General features: G+C 40.7%; 1 protein-coding gene across 5 annotated transcripts in view; it reads right to left on the reverse strand.

Moving 5' to 3' along the window:
* The window catches only part of TJP1 (tight junction protein 1), a 288,086-nt gene that overhangs the window by 115,987 nt on the left and 153,948 nt on the right, over window positions 1-18,151 (reverse strand). For 3 of the 5 annotated variants that reach the window (XM_023187699.2, XM_023187698.2, XM_023187697.2), the window contains exon 1: window positions 15,722-16,187. The exons of the other annotated variants lie outside the window; for them this stretch is intronic. In XM_023187699.2, the coding sequence (XP_023043467.1) occupies window positions 15,722-15,748 (27 nt within the window). In that variant the 5' untranslated portion in view covers window positions 15,749-16,187. Of the gene's footprint in view, window positions 1-15,721; window positions 16,188-18,151 lie in introns of those variants that run through there. 5 annotated transcript variants of the gene reach the window in all.

Here is an 18,151-nt window from a genome sequence, read left to right on the forward strand (position 1 = left end):
GCGGAGTTCAAGATGGCTCTTGAGTAGTCAACCAAGTAGCAGCGCTGAAGTCAAACGGAAAAGATGTAATTACCCAAGGACTGAGATAACCCTGTGGACAACCAAAGGAACTTGAGAAGGAGCAGACAATGAGGATACATGAAAACCAATGGAGCTAATACAAAACACTACTTACTGTCCAGAGAATACAGCAAAGCTTAAGATCCCTCAATTTTTGTTATCAATACACCTCATTTACCTGACATCATAAAATAATAAAATTTCCTCAGATCTTCAAGGAACACTCTTTCTTGATGACATGGAGTTCCCCACTAGGAAAACCAAATAGTAAAGGTATTAAGAACACTCTGTGACCCCTCCGAGTTCCTTCTGTGAGCAAAGCTGCTACACTGAACTGTTTCTGATTCCTTCTGAACTCGAAAGTGTTTCTGTTTTGGTCTTTTTAGCTTTTTTCCATCAAAACTGAAAGCAAGATCATCTATGGAGATGAGGTTGAGCCAGAAACTTAAGGAGAAGTACAATGTAAGTTTTAGTGAATAAAACAGATGACCCCTGCCCTTCAATGAAGTTTCAATTACATAATCTCAAATTGTGATCACTGCGACACGAATTACAAAGGGAATAGTGTTATGTGTTAAAAGGTAAAGCAAAATATGTATATTTGGACTGATCTGAGGGGCTGTCATTTAAATTCCCCAAATAAGAAATGTCCAGGAGGTAGTAAAAAAGAGCACTCTAAAATCAAATGAAGAAGGGACCTAAGGATATTCAGGGATTCAACAAACTTCATGAATAGAGGATACAAATTCAGGAAGCATAAGAATTAAAATAATGATCAAAATAAGAAGGTAGCAACTATAGGATAAAAGTCTCAATAGAAATTAAGTAAATTTAGCATCCAACACCCCACTGTATTCAACACTGGTTAAATTCACAAATATATCATTGTGTCCATTTCTTGGCTAACAGTTTAGGAAACAAATGATGAGATGGATATGATTAGGAAGTACTAGTTGGAAAGAAAGACATAGTGAACCTGTAATTTTTTGGTTGATCAAAGTTGAAGGTCTGCTAAAAACGTAAGTTCACAGATAAGCTGCTATATTAGCTATAAAATAGGAGTAAAAGAACATCAGCTTAAAAGTTACCATTACGTGTACATTATATATTGAGAAAATCTCAATAGGGACAGTTACAAATATTCCTGGAAACTTAAAATCTAGGGTGCTTTCCAGTTACCAAAAATAAAACTATTTTTAGGTATAGCATCTTCTAAAGGTTGAAGATAGATAAAAAGACCTCTCACAGTTTATTCCGGTAAAGAGGAGGAAGAAAGGAATGGTATAGCAGGGATGAAGAGAGAGTGACAGTCCTCTGAGTATATCTTTTTGTGTAACTCTCTTTCTTAGAACACAGTATTGTTTCACGACATTACCCTTCACGGACCAAAAAATTAAACTATTAAAACCAAAAAGACATGGACGGAAGGGAAGCAATCAAAAACAGAATAAAAACAGTAACAAATTAACTTAACTATATTACAGATGGAGAATGCAACCACACTAAAGAAGTTTAACTTTTCTATAAATCTAGTATTTTAAAATAAAAAGTTTAAAGAAAAATGTTATAATGGTATAGAAAAATGCAGAAAGATACCAATTTCAGAAAAAATCATATTTATGTACTCAGAAAAAAAGCTTGGTTTCAGAGTTGTGTATTTTAAGTTTTTATATATTCTACAATGAACACATGAATTTCATAATCCTTGAAAACTGGTAAACATCACATCTGAATTAAGAAACAAAAAACAGGCAAAAGGGGCCAGGCACGGTGGCTCACACCTGTAATCCCAGCACTTCTAGAGGCTGAGGCAGGCAGATCATTTGAGGCCAGATGTTCAAGACCAGCCTGGCCAACATGGTGAAACCCCGTTTCTACTAAAAATACAAAAATTAGCCAGGCGCGGGGGCGCATGCCTGTAATCCCAGTTACTTGGGAGGCTGAGGCACGAGAATCCTTGAACCCAGGAGGCGGAGTTTGCAGTGAGCCGAGACTGCACCACTGCACTCCAGCCTGGGTGACAGAGTGAGATTCTTGTCTTAAAATAAAAACATAAACAAAAAACAGGGAAAACTGACCTACACTGTTAGAAGTTGGGACAGGGTTATCTTTGTATATGTAGTAACTGGAAGGGATGAAGGTGGGGGAGCTTCTGGGACACTAGTAAATGTTCTTCCTTGATCTGAGTTGTGGGCAAACAGGCGTATTCACTTTGCAAATTAATCAATCTGTGTACACCTATGATTTGTTTAATGTATTATGTTACTTAACAATTCAGAATAAAGTAATCTGACACAACGGTAAATAATTTGACTGCAATGGATTAAAATAAATCAAATATGCTTCCATCCATCCATATGCTCATACCGATTCTAAAAAATGGTAAGTGTTGGCAAAACTCATTATTTTGAGAAACTGTACATATAGGACAAGAATAAGATATTTACTCTTCCTTTCCTATACAAACAGTACCAGTGGGTGATCAAAACAGTAGATGAAGGGAAGTTTATTTTTTTAGAAGCATTCCAGCTAACCAATGAAAAAGGAATAATAAAAATTGAATATCATCATTCTATAACACCTAGTGAATTATGGGATCTAAAACTGATCATCAGTGGCTGCAGACATCATCCAAAAACAACAGGAAAAACCCTGGGACTGAATGCCACTTGTGAAGTAGAACTGCAAAAACAAAAAAATCAACTCTGAATCTGATCAAGGCTCTAGACTGACATTCTGTGCTATCCAGTACAGAAGCCACCAGCAACATGGGGCTACTCAGCACTTAAAATGTGGCTGGTCCAAGCTGAAATATGGTATATGTAAAAGATATATATGATATGAAATGTGATATATTATGATATGCTATGTGTAAGATATACATGACACGTAAAATATACATGCAACAGTATTCAGAGACTGAGTATGGAAAATAATTTGAAATATCTCACCTATAATTTTATATCATTACATGATAAAATGGTAATATTTTGGATATATGTTTTAAATAAAATATGAAAATTAAGTTTACCTTAAAAAACGTTTTGGTGTGGCTACGTTATACAGATGGCTCATGTGGTATTTTTATTAGAAAGAATTGCTCTAGCTTCAGTTAACCAATTCACAGGAAATACAGTGGGCCAACCACCACTGTAATCACCACAAGGAAGCAAACACCAAAATCCATACTGTGAAAAATTCTACAAACAATTCTGTTTCTCAACCAATAAAGCTGCAAGGGAAGAAGGGAAAGAGAGAGAAAGAAGTGGCGGACCTCATATGCCTAAGAGAAATGTTAAACAATCACCGTAAGAGGACTTCATTAAGGAAAGCTGACATTTAAAACAATTAGAAAACACTAAATATGGCTGGGCGCAGTGGCTCACATCTGTAATCTCAGCACTTTGGGAGGCCAAGGCAGGTGGATCGCCTGAGGTCAGGAGTTCGAGACCAGCCTGGCCAACGTGGTGAAACCCCGTCTCTACTAAAAATACAAAAAAATTAGCCAGGCGTGGTGGCAGACGCCTGTAATCCCAGCTACTCAAGAGGCTGAGGCAGGAGAATCCCTTGAACCCAGGGAGGCAGACGTTGCAGTGAGCCAAGATCACACTATTGCACTCCAGCCTGGGCAACAGGAGTGAAACTCTGTCTTAAAAAAAACAAAAACAAAACAAAACACACTTAAGTACTTGGAGTTTATTTTAAAAGTGTGCTACTGATAATGCAATTACAGTACTTTAAAAAGAAAGACATCTTTTAGAGATATATATTCAGATACATGTTGAATATTCTCTTTCTTCTCTGAAATGCTTAGAACCGAAAGTGTTTCCGATTTCAGGATGGACATCCGAAATCCGAAAATCTGAAATCTGAAAAGGAAGACACAACGAATGAAGTATAGATGAAATGAGATTGGCTCCTAAGTTGTTAACCGTACTGGATGACAGTAACGTGGGGATTCATTATATTCCCCACATCCACTTTTCTATGGGGTTGAAAATTTTCCACTTAAAAGAAGGTAACTTGAGGGGACTAGAAATTAATTACTGATTTAGGAAAGGCTCAAACCAAGAATGCTGCTACCATGATGCCAGGACATTAAGCAGTGTTTCCATGAGTTGGCTATTCCAGCAACAGATTCCCCTTCCAGAAATAGTAACAAAAATGCAACTAGTCCTGGGGATGGATTAGTACCTTCTGCTGCTTTTCTAAGCTGAATTCAAGGTGGTCTAGCATTACCAGAAAGTGAATAACAGAAGTAAAAAGGTAACTTTCGTCTGGAAGGGGTATCAGATATTAATCAAATAATAGCAGAGGACTAAGTCCATGTTGTCAGAAGCGCTGTAAAGGGATACACAGTTTAAAGCACAGAGTTTTGACCTAGTTTCTGGGCTCTGGGCAAAGTCCTTGAGGAGAAGAACGAGGGATAGCTCTGAGGTGCGTGAGGGATGGAGGTGGGAAGGTTTCCGGGTAGAAAAAACAGCACGTGCAAGAGCCTGGCGTAGGAAAGAGCATCTCTCGTTCGTTCAAATAATGTTTGAGAGTTTCCTATATGCTAAACACTGCGTTCAACCACACCAATAACCAGACACAACTAGTGTGACCTTTGTTCTCACGGAGCTTACAGTCTAGCAGGAGAACCAGATGATCGAAAAACTCCATGGCTAAATATATAATCACAAGTTTAAATACGTACTATGAAGGAAGGAAAAACAGTGCCATGAGGAACTCAAAGAGAAAGCTGATAGGAAGTACACCTGCTAGGAACTAAAAAGAGGAAAGTACAGTTTGCGAACAAGAAGCAAGGAGGAAAAAGATCCAAGATGTGGCTAGAGGGGTAGGCAGGGGCCAAATAATCCGCTAGGAGCTTACTGACTACAGTAAGGATTAATTGATCTTTTACTCTAAAGGTAATTAAGCAGCCTAGGAATTCCAGGATGAGTGTTCGTATGTATGTGTGTGGTGGGGGGGAAGGGAGAGAAACTAATCAAACTTGGATTTTGAGAAGATTATTTTAGAAAAACAGATTGTCAGGGGAAGAGGAGGGTATGATACTACTTAGGAGGCTATTACAGGAATCCAGAGGGAGGATTACTTGGTGGGGGCAGGAGGGAGGAGGGAGAATGTAAATGGTTCGAAGTAGAGATAAAACAAGTAGAAAGACCAGAGATGCTCAGATGATCAAAGCTGAATGGAACTTGCTAATCAACCATTCACCACACTAGGTAGACATCCAAATTCAGCCAGGTACCCTGGATTTGGAATAGTCTTTCATCTCTATTGCCTAATCCATCAGACTAAAGACTGTATCTCTTACCTAATGCCATTGTAATAATTTTTTCAAAAGTATCTCAGGAACCCAGGGAACCTTCCTCCGGAACCATAAAACATCTTGCTGGGCTGAAACTACTAACCTACAAGCTGATTGATCTTGGTCCAGAAATAAATAAATGAATGAATAAATGAATCCTTCTTCTGAAACCACAAAACATCTTGCTGGGCTGAAAACTACTAACCTACAGGCTGATCTCTGTTCAAAATGAATGAATGAATGAATGTCCTATAGAATCTACAGGCCAACCTTTGTCCATAAGTAAATAAACAAGTAAATAAATAAAATTCCTATATGCCTCCTCTCCGATACTAAAATGGGCTTCACTTAAAATGTTTTTAGAAGACACGGCTACCATAATAGCTTAGTATGTGCTGAGCCCACAACCACCCTGAGATGGGTCCTGTTCGCCTTTTTACATTTGCATTTCGTGTACAGATGAGAAAACAGCCATTTAGTGGCAGACTCAGGATTCAGATTCCAGAGCCTACACTCACAGAGTAAGTAAAACTTAAGAGTTGCTCAATGATAATCTTCTCAGTCCTTCTTTTACTTGACCTCTCCGTGCAGGATCTGGCCTGCTGACAAGTGAATGGTGTTTACATGGGTGTTCACTTTGTAATAATTCATTAATGTACATTTGCTCTATGTACTTCTATACACATGGCAATATATTTCACAATAAAAAGATATAAAAAACTAAGTCAACTCGCAAGACTTAAGTCAGGGTGATTTACATGAAAATCCAGACTTACAACCTCTTTTGAAAAACTGGGAGATCTGGCCTGTCTTCTTCTAAGACAACAATCAGCTGGGGCTGAGCAAGAGCTGCTTCCTTTAGACGAGCTGGCTTGTGCTCTGATGGACCAGTGCCCTCTCTTCCGGCTTTCACGATTCATGCTGCTTGTCTGGTCTAAGACTCACCTAACACCATTCCATACTCTTCTCCCTGGCACTCTCTTACAACACATAAACATATAAGGATGTGAATGTATGAGTTATAGAACATATAAGTAGATGCATGATTACCTATGGCAAGTAAATTTAACCTCAGATCCCTCACCTGTAAAAACAGAGACTATGGTAGTATCTAACAGAATTGTGAAGATTAAACGGGGTAATGCACATAAAACACTCAGTATCTGTCACAGAGTCAGCATGCAATGTTAGGGGCTACTGTTTGTTTTGACACATATTTCTCACACAACTAAAATGTAAGCCTACTTGCCACGGCTGACTTGAATTTTATAGTTGATACAGCATCAAAATAGCGTACTTCTGTATTTAAGTATTAATATTCCAATAATTACCAGTTAGAAAAAAAAAAATCAGTAAATAAATCTTCCTTACACCTTCAAATGACATTACCAGAAAATTTTTCCTACAATTATATTTTGAAAGGCAGACTTCTTTTTGCCAAATTCATGTATTTCCCCTGATTGTGGCTTTTGGTGGTCTGATCAGTTAGGTAAGTGGGTATCTTACTACTAAAACATAAACTTTAGTACGACAGATTTAAGATCTTAGTCATAAAACATCCTCAAAACTATGACCAACTTGATTTTTCAAGATAATCACAGGAACACCAAAAGAAGCTTACTACCTTTTACTCAGCTGTTGGTACTCCAATGACTGCCTAATAACACATATCTAATTCTTGCCCCTCAGACAGACATATACAGTATTTTTCTCCAAAAAGCCACAAAAGTCTAACTGAAACTATTTTTCTCCCAAAACCAATAAAGTCCTCATACAATGGAATACCACGAAATACAAGAACAGAATGAAAACTAATGAGCTACAGTTATCCACAACATAATCTTACAAACATAATGCTAAGCAAAAGAAGCCATACACAACAGAATTCACACTAGAAGATTCCGTATGTGCAAAGTTCAGAGAGAGTCAAAACTAGTGCTTTCAGAATGCATAATTAGGTGGTAACTATAAAGAAAAACAAGAAAACGAGAACCCTAGAAGACAAGATACATGTAATCTTTGAGGGAGAGAGAACATGACCCAGAGAAGGCAGGTTAGGGATTCTAGCACTTATCATCATTTTTATTTGCTGCTCTCTACCCACACCATTAAAAAGCCCTATCAGTACAGAGATGTGTTCACTGCTCCATCTCCAGCACCTACAGTGATTGGTACACACAAGGTAACCAACAAAAATCTGTTGAATGTAAAAATGCCTGCTTTAGGAATCCAAATTGTTACATATTTCACAGCTTCTTCAACCCTAAATCTAACAGTAACAGGTACTATAGTGTCCATTTGCCTTGTCAGTATATTCAACAAATTGTTAAGCATATATGCCCAATTACTTTATAATTCTTAATGTGTCCCTCCTATTGAGATATTGATACCAAACATATGCAGAAAACACTTACATGAAAGTATCCAGATTCAATTCAAACATTTAAAAATATTAACAAGGAAAAATACAGAAACTGCTGAACAGCAAGCCCAGGTTCTAGATAATGAGTTTGCCACCTCCTCCAACCAAGAAAGCACACAAGATTGCTCTGTTATTACAGGATGACCATAAGTTTGCTCATTTTTTTTAAGAGCGTACAACGCAAATCCTTTGTTTCTTGAACAATGAGTTACGCAATTCACAAGGTCATCATTACAGCGTACAGCAGTTGAAAACTGTAAATTTCCAGATCAGGATCCCAAACAAAATGTACTCATTTAATATTTGTTAAGCTAACAAAAATAATTAGTCATTACTGGTATCCTCCTGAATTTTAAAATTACATACTGAATTAAGTGAGCTAATCTTAACTTGTGATATTCAGTTACCAGAATCTGTTGTACAATCTCTAAGATAGTGACAATTCCAAAAGAGTGAAAATTCCTAAGATAACCAAGAAGGAAAATGAACTTTTCAATCTTTGGGAATGTACATTTATTTAAAAAGCAAAAAATATTTCAGTAAATCAAAAAAAAAAAATTAATTAAACTAGGTATATGCTAATCTTATGTTCCTAACTAGAACCCACAGAAAGTAGTATGAGCTTCTGTTTTACATCCTTTCTGGACATAAACTAGAATTGAGCTCATTCATCAATTAACTCACTTCCCAGTATTCCCAGTGTAACAACTGAAATATATCCCCAACACAAACTAATAAAACCTTATCTCTTGATCTATCCCAAAGTGAGGGCCACCTGAGATTCAGTATTGAGCACTACATAAGTGACAGTCAGGGTTTTGTTATCACATTTCAAATGGTGTTTTACAGTACAAAGTTTGGTAACACTGGCGTTCTCATGATCTACAGCTGTGTTCTTGTGGTAAAGGCAATCATTCAGAGTCCATTTATTTTCATCCACGTTTAGGATATAAGACAAAACTTCCTACCCACGTATTCCCCACATACTTCTCATTATTAAGAATTTATCTGTTTAAGAGGAATGGAAATAAAGCACCTGGCTAACCCATAAAGGAGCAACCTGAAGCCACTCTTCTTTACAATAAATAAATAAAGATGCACTCTAGGTCAGAGACAGCAAAAGTCTTACTTTTATTGCTGGCTTATGCAAGAAATACTGAAACAAACCGATTTTATAGGATTAACTTTAAAATCTGTAAACTATCCTAATGTATATTTCTTTCTACAAGACTAAAAGTTGTTAAAGTAAAAACGTTTTTCAAGATTTGCTTTCAAAATTCAGAGGTGCAAAGCAAGTTCCAGTCAAATATTCCAGGAGGATCATTCTAGACATAAACTATCTTTTCATTTAACATATGATCAAAACTTTGCTAATTAAAAATAACTGTGCTCATTCCACTAGCTTGTCTTCAGCTATTACAATGCTCAGTCATACACAACGCTGAGCACGTGAATGCTTTCAGACAGGCCTGAAATGAGCAACGATGTCAGAGATGGGTGGCACTACACATGAATTTACAGCTGGACTCGCGGTCTTTCAGTAAAGTGAATTTTTACCATATCGGGGTATGTCAAGAAACAGAATTGCATCTCCAAATTTTCCACGAAAACTATTATTTTTGAAGACATCTTCCTTAGCAGCATGGTGATCTCTCATATTTATACACAGTTTTATTCTTAGAACTGTACAGAGTTTACATTTGGTCTCTAAATAGAAAAGAGATTACAGAGCAAGTGAGAGTCAGAGCCAGACCTCGTTTCCAGGATTGGGGGGAAAAAGGGGAGTGGAATTACTGTACTTTTTTTTCCTTCAAATCAAACGGGAAGCAGTACTACATATACTGCATTACAGCCCTCAAAGCCACAGATTGGTTTCCACCTCATTATTTATTGGTGTCTTTCCTTTTTTTTTTTTTTTTTTTGAGATGGAGTCTCACTCTGTCGCCCAGGCTGGAGTGCAGTGGTGTGATCTCGACTCACTGCAACCTCGGCTCACTGCAAACTCTGCTTCCTGGATTCAAATGATTCTCCTGCCTCAGCCTCCCAAGTAGCTGGGATTACAGGCATGTGCTACCACACCCGGCTAATTTTTGTATTTTTAGTAGAGATGGGGTTTTGGCCATGTTAGTTATGCTGGTCTTGAACTTCTGCCCTCAGGTGATACGCCCACCTCAGCCTCCCAAAGTGCAGGGATTACACACTTAAGCCTGGCAAATTGGTGTCTTTCCTAATAATACAATGTAATTTGTGCCAATATATAACCTGAGGGGGAAAAAACACTATAATTTGAAACATAACTGTCTTATGAAGCTGTCCTGAAACAAACTTAAGAGTTGTAAAATGTAGTTAGGATTATCAGCCAACTATATAAATTAAACCTGTAACCATGATGGTCTAAAATGCCAAACACATACAAAAATTATTGCTACAGTGAGGATCATTAAGCTGGCAGTCGAACTTCAGTGACTTCTCATAAACTACAATTAGTCAATTAGTTTTTTACTTTTAAAACAGTGTGAAGCAAGTATGCATTGATCAGTAACTATCATAATTAAAACTATATTGCATCACTCACTCAAAAAACAATTCCTATATGTAATGACTGATTTGTGTCATTAATTTTTGTTCATTAGCTTGGCCATTTTCTGCAGTTCTTAAAGTTTCAAAAATGCTGCGATATCAAGAAAAGCTCAGTGTATACACAAATTAACTCAAGATGGATTAAAGACTTCAATGTAAAACCCAAAACCATAAAAACTCTAAAAGAAAACCTAGCAATACCATTCAGGACACAGGCCTGGGCAGACCTTCATGATGAAAACACCAAAAGCAATTGCAACAAAAGCCAAAATTGACAAATGGGATCTAATTAAACTAAAGAGCTTCTGCACAGCAAAAGAAACTACCATCAGAGTGAACAGGCAACCTACAGAATGGGAGAAAAACTTCTGCAGTCTACTCATCTGACAAAGGTCTAATATCCAGAATCCACATGGAACTGAAACAAATTCACGAGGAAAAAAACTAACAACCCCATCAAAAAGTGGGCAAAGAATATGAAGAGACACTTCTCAAAAGACGACATTTATGATGCCAAAAAAAGGAGGTATTTATGCGGCCAAAAAACATATGAAAAAATGCTCATCATCACTGATCATTAGAGAAATGCAAATCAAAACCACAATGAGATACCATCTCACGCCCGTCAGAATGGTGATTATTAAAAAGTCAGGAAACAACAGATGCTGCTGAGGCTGTGGAGAAATAAGAACGCTTTTACACTGTTGGTGGGAATGTAAATTAGTTCAACCACTGTGGAAGACAGTATGGCAATTCCTCAAGGACCTAGAACCAGAAATACCATTTGACCCAGCAATCCTATTACTTAGTATATACCCAAAGGAATATAAATCACTCTACTATAAAGACACATGCACACATGTTTACTGCAGCACTATTTACAATAGCAAAGACATGGAACCAACCCAAATGCCCATCAATGATAGACTGGATAAAGAAAATGTGGTATAGCTAAACCATGGAATACTATGCAGCCATAAAAAAGAATGAGTTCATGTCCTTTGCAGGGACACAGATGAAGCTGGAAGCCATCATCCTCAGCAAACTAACACCAGAACAGAAAACCAACCACCACATGTTCTCACTCATTAGTGGGAGTTGAACAATAAAAACACATGGACACAGAGAAGGGAACATCACACACCAGGGCCTGGGGCCTGCTGCCGGGAGGTGGGGGGACAAGGGGAGGGAGAGCATTTAGGACAAATACCTAATGCATGTGGGGCTTAAAACCTAAATGATGGGCTGATAGGTGATGCAAATCACCATGACACACGTATACCTACGTAACAAACCTGCACATTCTGCACATGTATCCCAGAACTTAAAGTAAAATTAACAAAAAAAAAAAAAAAAAAAAAAAGCCCACTGTGCTCCACTTGATACAATAAATCAATTCCTGGGAATCATGTAAATCAGTGTAACAGTAAAAAGTGACATAAATCATTTTCGTACTAACCTACATTGTAATTTCAGATAGCCACAGTGGGGAATACTACTATTCCTGATACTTAACAAAAACATTTTAGTATGCAGCAAAATCTAATAAGCATATACAATAGCACAATCTTACATTAAATTGTACTGCTTCCTCCAAAGGGAAACAGCTTGAAAATACAGAAGTCACTGAGACTTCCTTCAGCTACTTTCTGTGATTCAACCAATGAAATTGTTTCTTATAATGATTCATAGCATTTTCTTACACATTTAAACAATTCTTTGGTGACACAGAGAACCATTCTAATTCTTGTTTTTCAACTTTCTAATAATCTTATATTAAGTACACCAGTAAACAAAATTCTGATTGCAAATGCAGATGTATATCACACATACAGAAAACGTTTTTTTCCTTTATTTATCTATTTAGAGACTGAGTCTCGCTCTGTGGCCCAGGCTGGAGAGCAGTGGTGCGATCTTGGCTCACTGCAACCTCTGCTTCCCGGGTTCAAGCGTTTCTCCTGCCTTGGCCTTCACAAGCGTTTCTCCTGCCTCGGCCTTCCCAGTAGCTGGGATTACAGGTGCCTGCCACCATGTCCGGCTATTTTGTGTGTGTGTGTGTGTTTTTAGTAGAAATGGGGTTTCACCACGTTGGTCAGGCTGGTCTTGAACTCCTGATCTCGTGATTCGACCCCCTTGGCCTCCCAAAGTGCTGGGATTACAGGCATGAGCCACCACACCCAGCCACGTTTTTTCCTTTATTACTTTTTGTTTGTTTTTGAGACCGAGTCTCACTTTGTCACCCAGGCTGTAGTGCAGTGGCCCGATCCCAGCGCACTGCAACCTCCGCCTCCCAGGTTCAAGCAATTCTCCTGCCTTAGCTTCCCAAGTAGCTGGGATTACAGGTACACGCCACCACGTCCAGCTAATTTTTGCATTTTTCATAGAGACAGGATTTCACCATGTTGGCAAGGCTGGCCTCAAACTCAAGTGATCTGCCCACCTTTACTACTTCTTTAGTATCTTCTTTTCAATCTAGGTACATACATACATATATATATTAAGTCGTATTCTATATTTTCTTCTGCTATCATTTGTATTGCTCTTTGTCATTTAGATTTCCTTTGTTTTTTTAGCCCATGAGGCAGAAAACATTTTTAAAACATGGATAACCAGTAGTCCTAGCACCATGTATTGAACAAGCCACTCTTTCTCCAATAGACTACAATGTTATTTTTACCACATATTTAGCCACCTTGCTGGCTAAGTGAGCTTAAAAGTTATTGTATATCTGCGTTTCAATTTCTTCACCAAAAAGTAGAGATAACAGTTCACTTCATAGGGTTACTGTGAGAATTAAATAAATTAAGCACTTAGAATAATACCTAACATGCATTAATACCAATGATCATAATTACTAAAAGTCCACAAATGCACAGATGTTTCTGGACTCCCTGGTTCCTGAACTGATGGGCTGCTTTAAATGTGAATTTCTAGCAAAATTCTAGGGCCTTCTTTTTCCAGAATTTTGTGGCTATCATTTTATCAGGTAGGTTTTCTTATCAATATGTGAAGTTTTCCACAATACGACACTAGAAGACACTGGCTTGGGGAAAATCAGTAAATTCTACAACAGTGACTGTCTCCATCCGGAAAATATACTGTTTCATCTCGTTTTTTCAGATTTCACTTTATGTCCTTCATTAAGATTCCAGTAGCTCACCAATATTTGTTATATTTATTTCTAGGTAGTATTTATAGAGAAAGATTTAGTAGTATATATCAGCATTTAAACTGCACATAGCTCTTGCCTCAGTAATTCCATTTTTAAGAATCTGATAGGCACTAATATATGTGTACAGATATAAAAAGGTTACTATACCAACAGCAAAATCCTGGAAACAAATGATCAATAAAGCAAAGATAGCCTAAACAGCAGCATATTCATAGGATGACAAACTATTCAACCATTACGGAAAAAAAAAAAAAAAAAAATCAAAAGCACGGGCTTATTAGACAGGAGTTTTCCAAACTATTATGCTAAAACAAACAAACAAAAAGGTGCCAAATTAATATTGCCGCTGCTGCTTTTCTTTTTTTTTTTTTTTTAACTGAGCGGGGGTGGAGAAAACAAAAGCATCATACGTAAAGCACTGAGTCCAGCCTGGCTCTTAGTAAGCATTTTAATCACCTTCAAAAATTAAATGTGATTTAGGGAAACAGGTCACTGAATATGATTTCATTTCATCTATTTATTTATGGCCTGTTTTGCTCTATATAAAATTCTGAGGTGGCTCCATAATACAGCATCCTAAAAAATAAGCTTTCAACTTGCATTTTACTCGTAAATATTTAGAATACAAAAAACGTCCCTACAATGTAATATTTTCAATATGCCATACGAATCTCAATACTATAATTCAAGAGAAGTACTCCTTCTTCTTCTAAATCACCTTACTGTGGCAATCCACTGAAAACGTATTTCTCTCCATACTTGAAATAACCTCTTAAAAGTGTGTTGTCTTGCATATTAAGTACCAGAAATCACACTTCAGGAACAAAGTGACACTCTGTGTAATACGGAAACAAAGCCTTTCCTCCTAGGAAAGGAAGCCCCAGAAAAGATAAATAATGGGAGCTTATTTTAAAACCAAAGCAAAATGTTGCCTTTTATCCTAAATTTCTGGATAAAGTTTTACCTTTTGACCTCAATGTAAGGTCAAAAAGGTACAAGTTAAATTTTTCTTAAACGAAGAATAGTATATCCCTTAAAACGATCTATTCATTAATAAGTGTAACCTCTAGCTTCTCCCAGCCAGCAAACAAGCTTCTGTGAGAGTTCAACAGTTTCAGAGGCGAATAAGTATTATTCCTGCTCCCAGATGTTACGAGTAAGCATTTCAAACAAAAATGCACACATAAAACCACTACCTGCCCAAGTATCTCGACACTATTTTAAGTAACGAATTGATTTTCTTTAAAAGGGAGATTTTTACTGCTTACATTTCTGTATTCCTTTAATTGTTTGAAATAGCAAGTATTACTTTATAAAAAAATTAATATACAAAATGGGAGAAGGATTCTGTTTTTCAGGAACTTTGGCTTTTTAATGTAATACACAAGTCAGTTTCCAAGCAATGGGAAAATGGAATAGTATTTCAGAGCACATGGGAAAAGTGACAGGAAGAATGTTACTTTTTTTTGGCTGAACTCACCGGTCTTTACTAATTTTTAAGAGCTCATCCTATTATCCATTCGTAGGAATACTTTGTATTACTTCTGAAAGTTTAACTCAAGTTAAATTATTAAATGTTACAGAGGCTATTTTCAAAGTTACCTTAAGTAAGTCGTACGGCACGAAAGAAACCCGACCTACTACGCCTCACAGGCTGAGTGGAGTGTTTTGCAGTCTCAAAGCCTTATCGCTGGCGTGCGCATACCGCAGGGAGTGACATCAGATCGAAACTACAAGGTTTCGCCGGGGACCAACCACTCCTCCAAAGACAGCAGCTCCCGGTCAGCTGGAGGTGGCACCCCAAGCCCCGACCCGCCGAGGGCCGGCTCACGGCCGCCGCAGAACCCTCACCGGAGCCGAGTTTCTCCGCGAGGGACCTGTTGCGCGTCCCCGCCCTCGGCGAACCGCAGCCAGGAACAGGCGCCGGCAGCGATGCACCTGCCCGGGACGGGGGCCGGGCGCCCGCAGCCCCCTCCCCGGCCGCCCCCAGCTCGGCCCGCGCCGCCCCCGCCCGAGGGTCTCCCCGCGGCCCGCGGCCCCGCGCCAGCCCTGCCCATCCCGCCGCCCCGGGGCCCAGGTAGCCGCAGGCGAGGGAGGGCGGGACGCCGGCCCGATGCCGGCGGGCGGGCGGCGGGGCTCGGCCCGGTCTGGCCCTGGCGGCCGCGGAGGCGCTCACCTTGGCGGCCGCAGCTCTGGCGGACATCTTGTCTCTCTCCAGCGCCGCGCGAGGCTCCTCGGACCCGAAACTCCGCGGCGCCGGCCCGCCTGCTCCTCACGCCACAGCCCAAATAAACATCTCCCGAGAGCGAGCGGGGCAGGGGCGGGGGCGGCCGGAAGGGCCCGGCCCACGGGGAGGGAATTCAACTCGGACAAAAGTCCGGGAAGCGCCCGCCCCGCCCGGGTCTTCTCCACGGGGCGCGCCCGACCGGCACCTCCCTCCGAGCGCGGCCACCCGCTCGGCCTCCCGCAGCTTTCGCAGCCCGGCCACGTCGGCCCCGCCCGGTCGCCCGCCCCTCGGCAGCACCCGTGGCCTCCCGGCGTCTCCTCGGAAGCCGACTTCCGCACGTAACTTCCCGGGAACCTGCGACCGCCAAGAACGCGGCGTCCGCTGGCTCAGCCGGCGCCGGCAACTCAGCGGCCACGCAAACCTGCCGGCCCGGCCCACTGAGCATGCCCGGCCCGACGGGGGCGGGGCTGGACGAGGCGAGGCGAGGCGAGGCAAGGCGGGGCGGGGAGGGGGCGGGACCGCGGCGGAGGAGGGGGCGGGGCGAGCGCCCGGGGTCCGACCCCAAGCGCGGAAGGAAAAGCCGGGTAACCCAAGTAACTTGGAAAGACAGTTTCCGCTGCCCTGCGAGTCTTCCTGTTTGTTTTTATCCAAGGTCCGGCAGAATTCGCCCCGAGGAGAAAGCGCCTGTGCACCAAAGCTTTCCTTGAGAGACTTGTCCACTTGTTCCTCGACAAGCCACGCTGGATGAGCCCCATGCACGAGTGCGGCTGGAAAGGCCGGCAGAGCAGATACCCGACAGTTGTTTCCTTCACTGGGCAAAAAGCATGGTCACGGCTGTCACCGCGTGCCTGGGCGTTGTTTCCACGGAAGGCGGAATGCATTTTCTGTAAGGCGCGTCATGGCTTTCATCTCCCAGGAGCTCCAGCAGGGTCAGAAGCATTGCTTTCGTTCACCAGCGCCGACTGCCAAGGCTGAAACTGGTGATGAGGGCACCCGGAGGCAGCAGCCTGAGAAACACCCTAGAGACCTGTGCCATCTCGGCCCACACCCCACATTAGACCTCAAGATATATCCAAAGTCTCATTCCCGCCCATCTAGACAGGAATCTCAAAAGTTTATTTTTGGCCATCAAGATTGCTGAAATTCTTGTTAACTGAAACGGGTCAAGCTGCCCTGCATTCCAAACGCTGTCCCTGCAACTCAAAGTTGGGCAGAAAAGGGTGTAAACACGTGCAGTCCATGGTCCAGTTTAATCAGCCACTACACAAACTTCCCACAATGTTGACGGCTTTGCTAAACACCAAGGAACAGGGTAAGAAACCTTTCCTAGCCTCACTAATCTACACTTGTAAAGGTTTTCAAAAACGCCAGAAATTCTTAGTAACATCAATGATAACATATTTAAAGTATCTGGTATAGTGCCACAACCGGCACAGAAGAAATGGAAGAAAGCATAAACATCATGTTTTAGACAATGGTTTTCTCTTTAGAATTCAACTATGAAAAGAACAAATTTAACAAAGAAATACGTGTAGATGATACATAAATATCAATTAAGGCTTCAAAGTAAAGTGCCACACATCTTGCAATTCAATGCCATCTGAACTAGAAAAAAGCCATTTTGTTCTTCATAAAAATGGTTGAAGTCATTCTTGTTTTAAAGTCATGTTGTAATTGTTTTGGTTTTGGACAAAGTATTATTTATTCTTTTAAGAATTGTGGGCCGGGCGTGGTGGCTCACGCCTGTAATCCCAGCACTTTGGGAGGCCGAGGTGAGCGGATCACGAGGTCAGGAATTCGAGACCAGCCTGGCCAATATAGTGAAACCCTGTCTTTACTGAAAATACAAAAATTAGCCCGGTGTGGTGGCGCGTGCCTCTAGTCCCAGCTACTCGGGAGGCTGAGTCAGGAGAACCCGGAGGCGGAGGTTGCAGTGAATGAGATCGCACCACTGCACTCCAGCCCGCGACAGAGCAAGACTCCGTCTCAAAAAAAAAAAGAGAATTGTGGCCAGGCGTAGTAGCCCATGCTTATAATCCCGGCACTTGGGGCCCGGTGCGGTGGCTCACGGGCCCTAGCTCTTGAGAGGCCAAGGCAGGCAGATCACTTGAGGTCAGGAGTTCAAAACCAGCCTGGCCAACATGGTGAAACCCCATCTTTACTAAAAATATAAAAGAAAAGTAGCCAGGCATGGTGGCGGACACCAGTAATCCCAGCTATTCGGGAGGCTGAGGCAGGAGAATCGCTTGAACCCGAGAGGCGGAGGTTGCAGTGAGCTGAGATGGTGCCATTGCATTCCAGCCTGGGCAACAAGAGCAAAACTCTGCCTCAAATCATCATCATCATCATCATCATCATCATCATCATCATCATCATCAT

Source organism: Piliocolobus tephrosceles, chromosome 6, assembly GCF_002776525.5.
Source record: "Piliocolobus tephrosceles isolate RC106 chromosome 6, ASM277652v3, whole genome shotgun sequence".
In the NCBI taxonomy this organism is placed as follows: Eukaryota; Metazoa; Chordata; class Mammalia; order Primates; family Cercopithecidae; genus Piliocolobus; species Piliocolobus tephrosceles.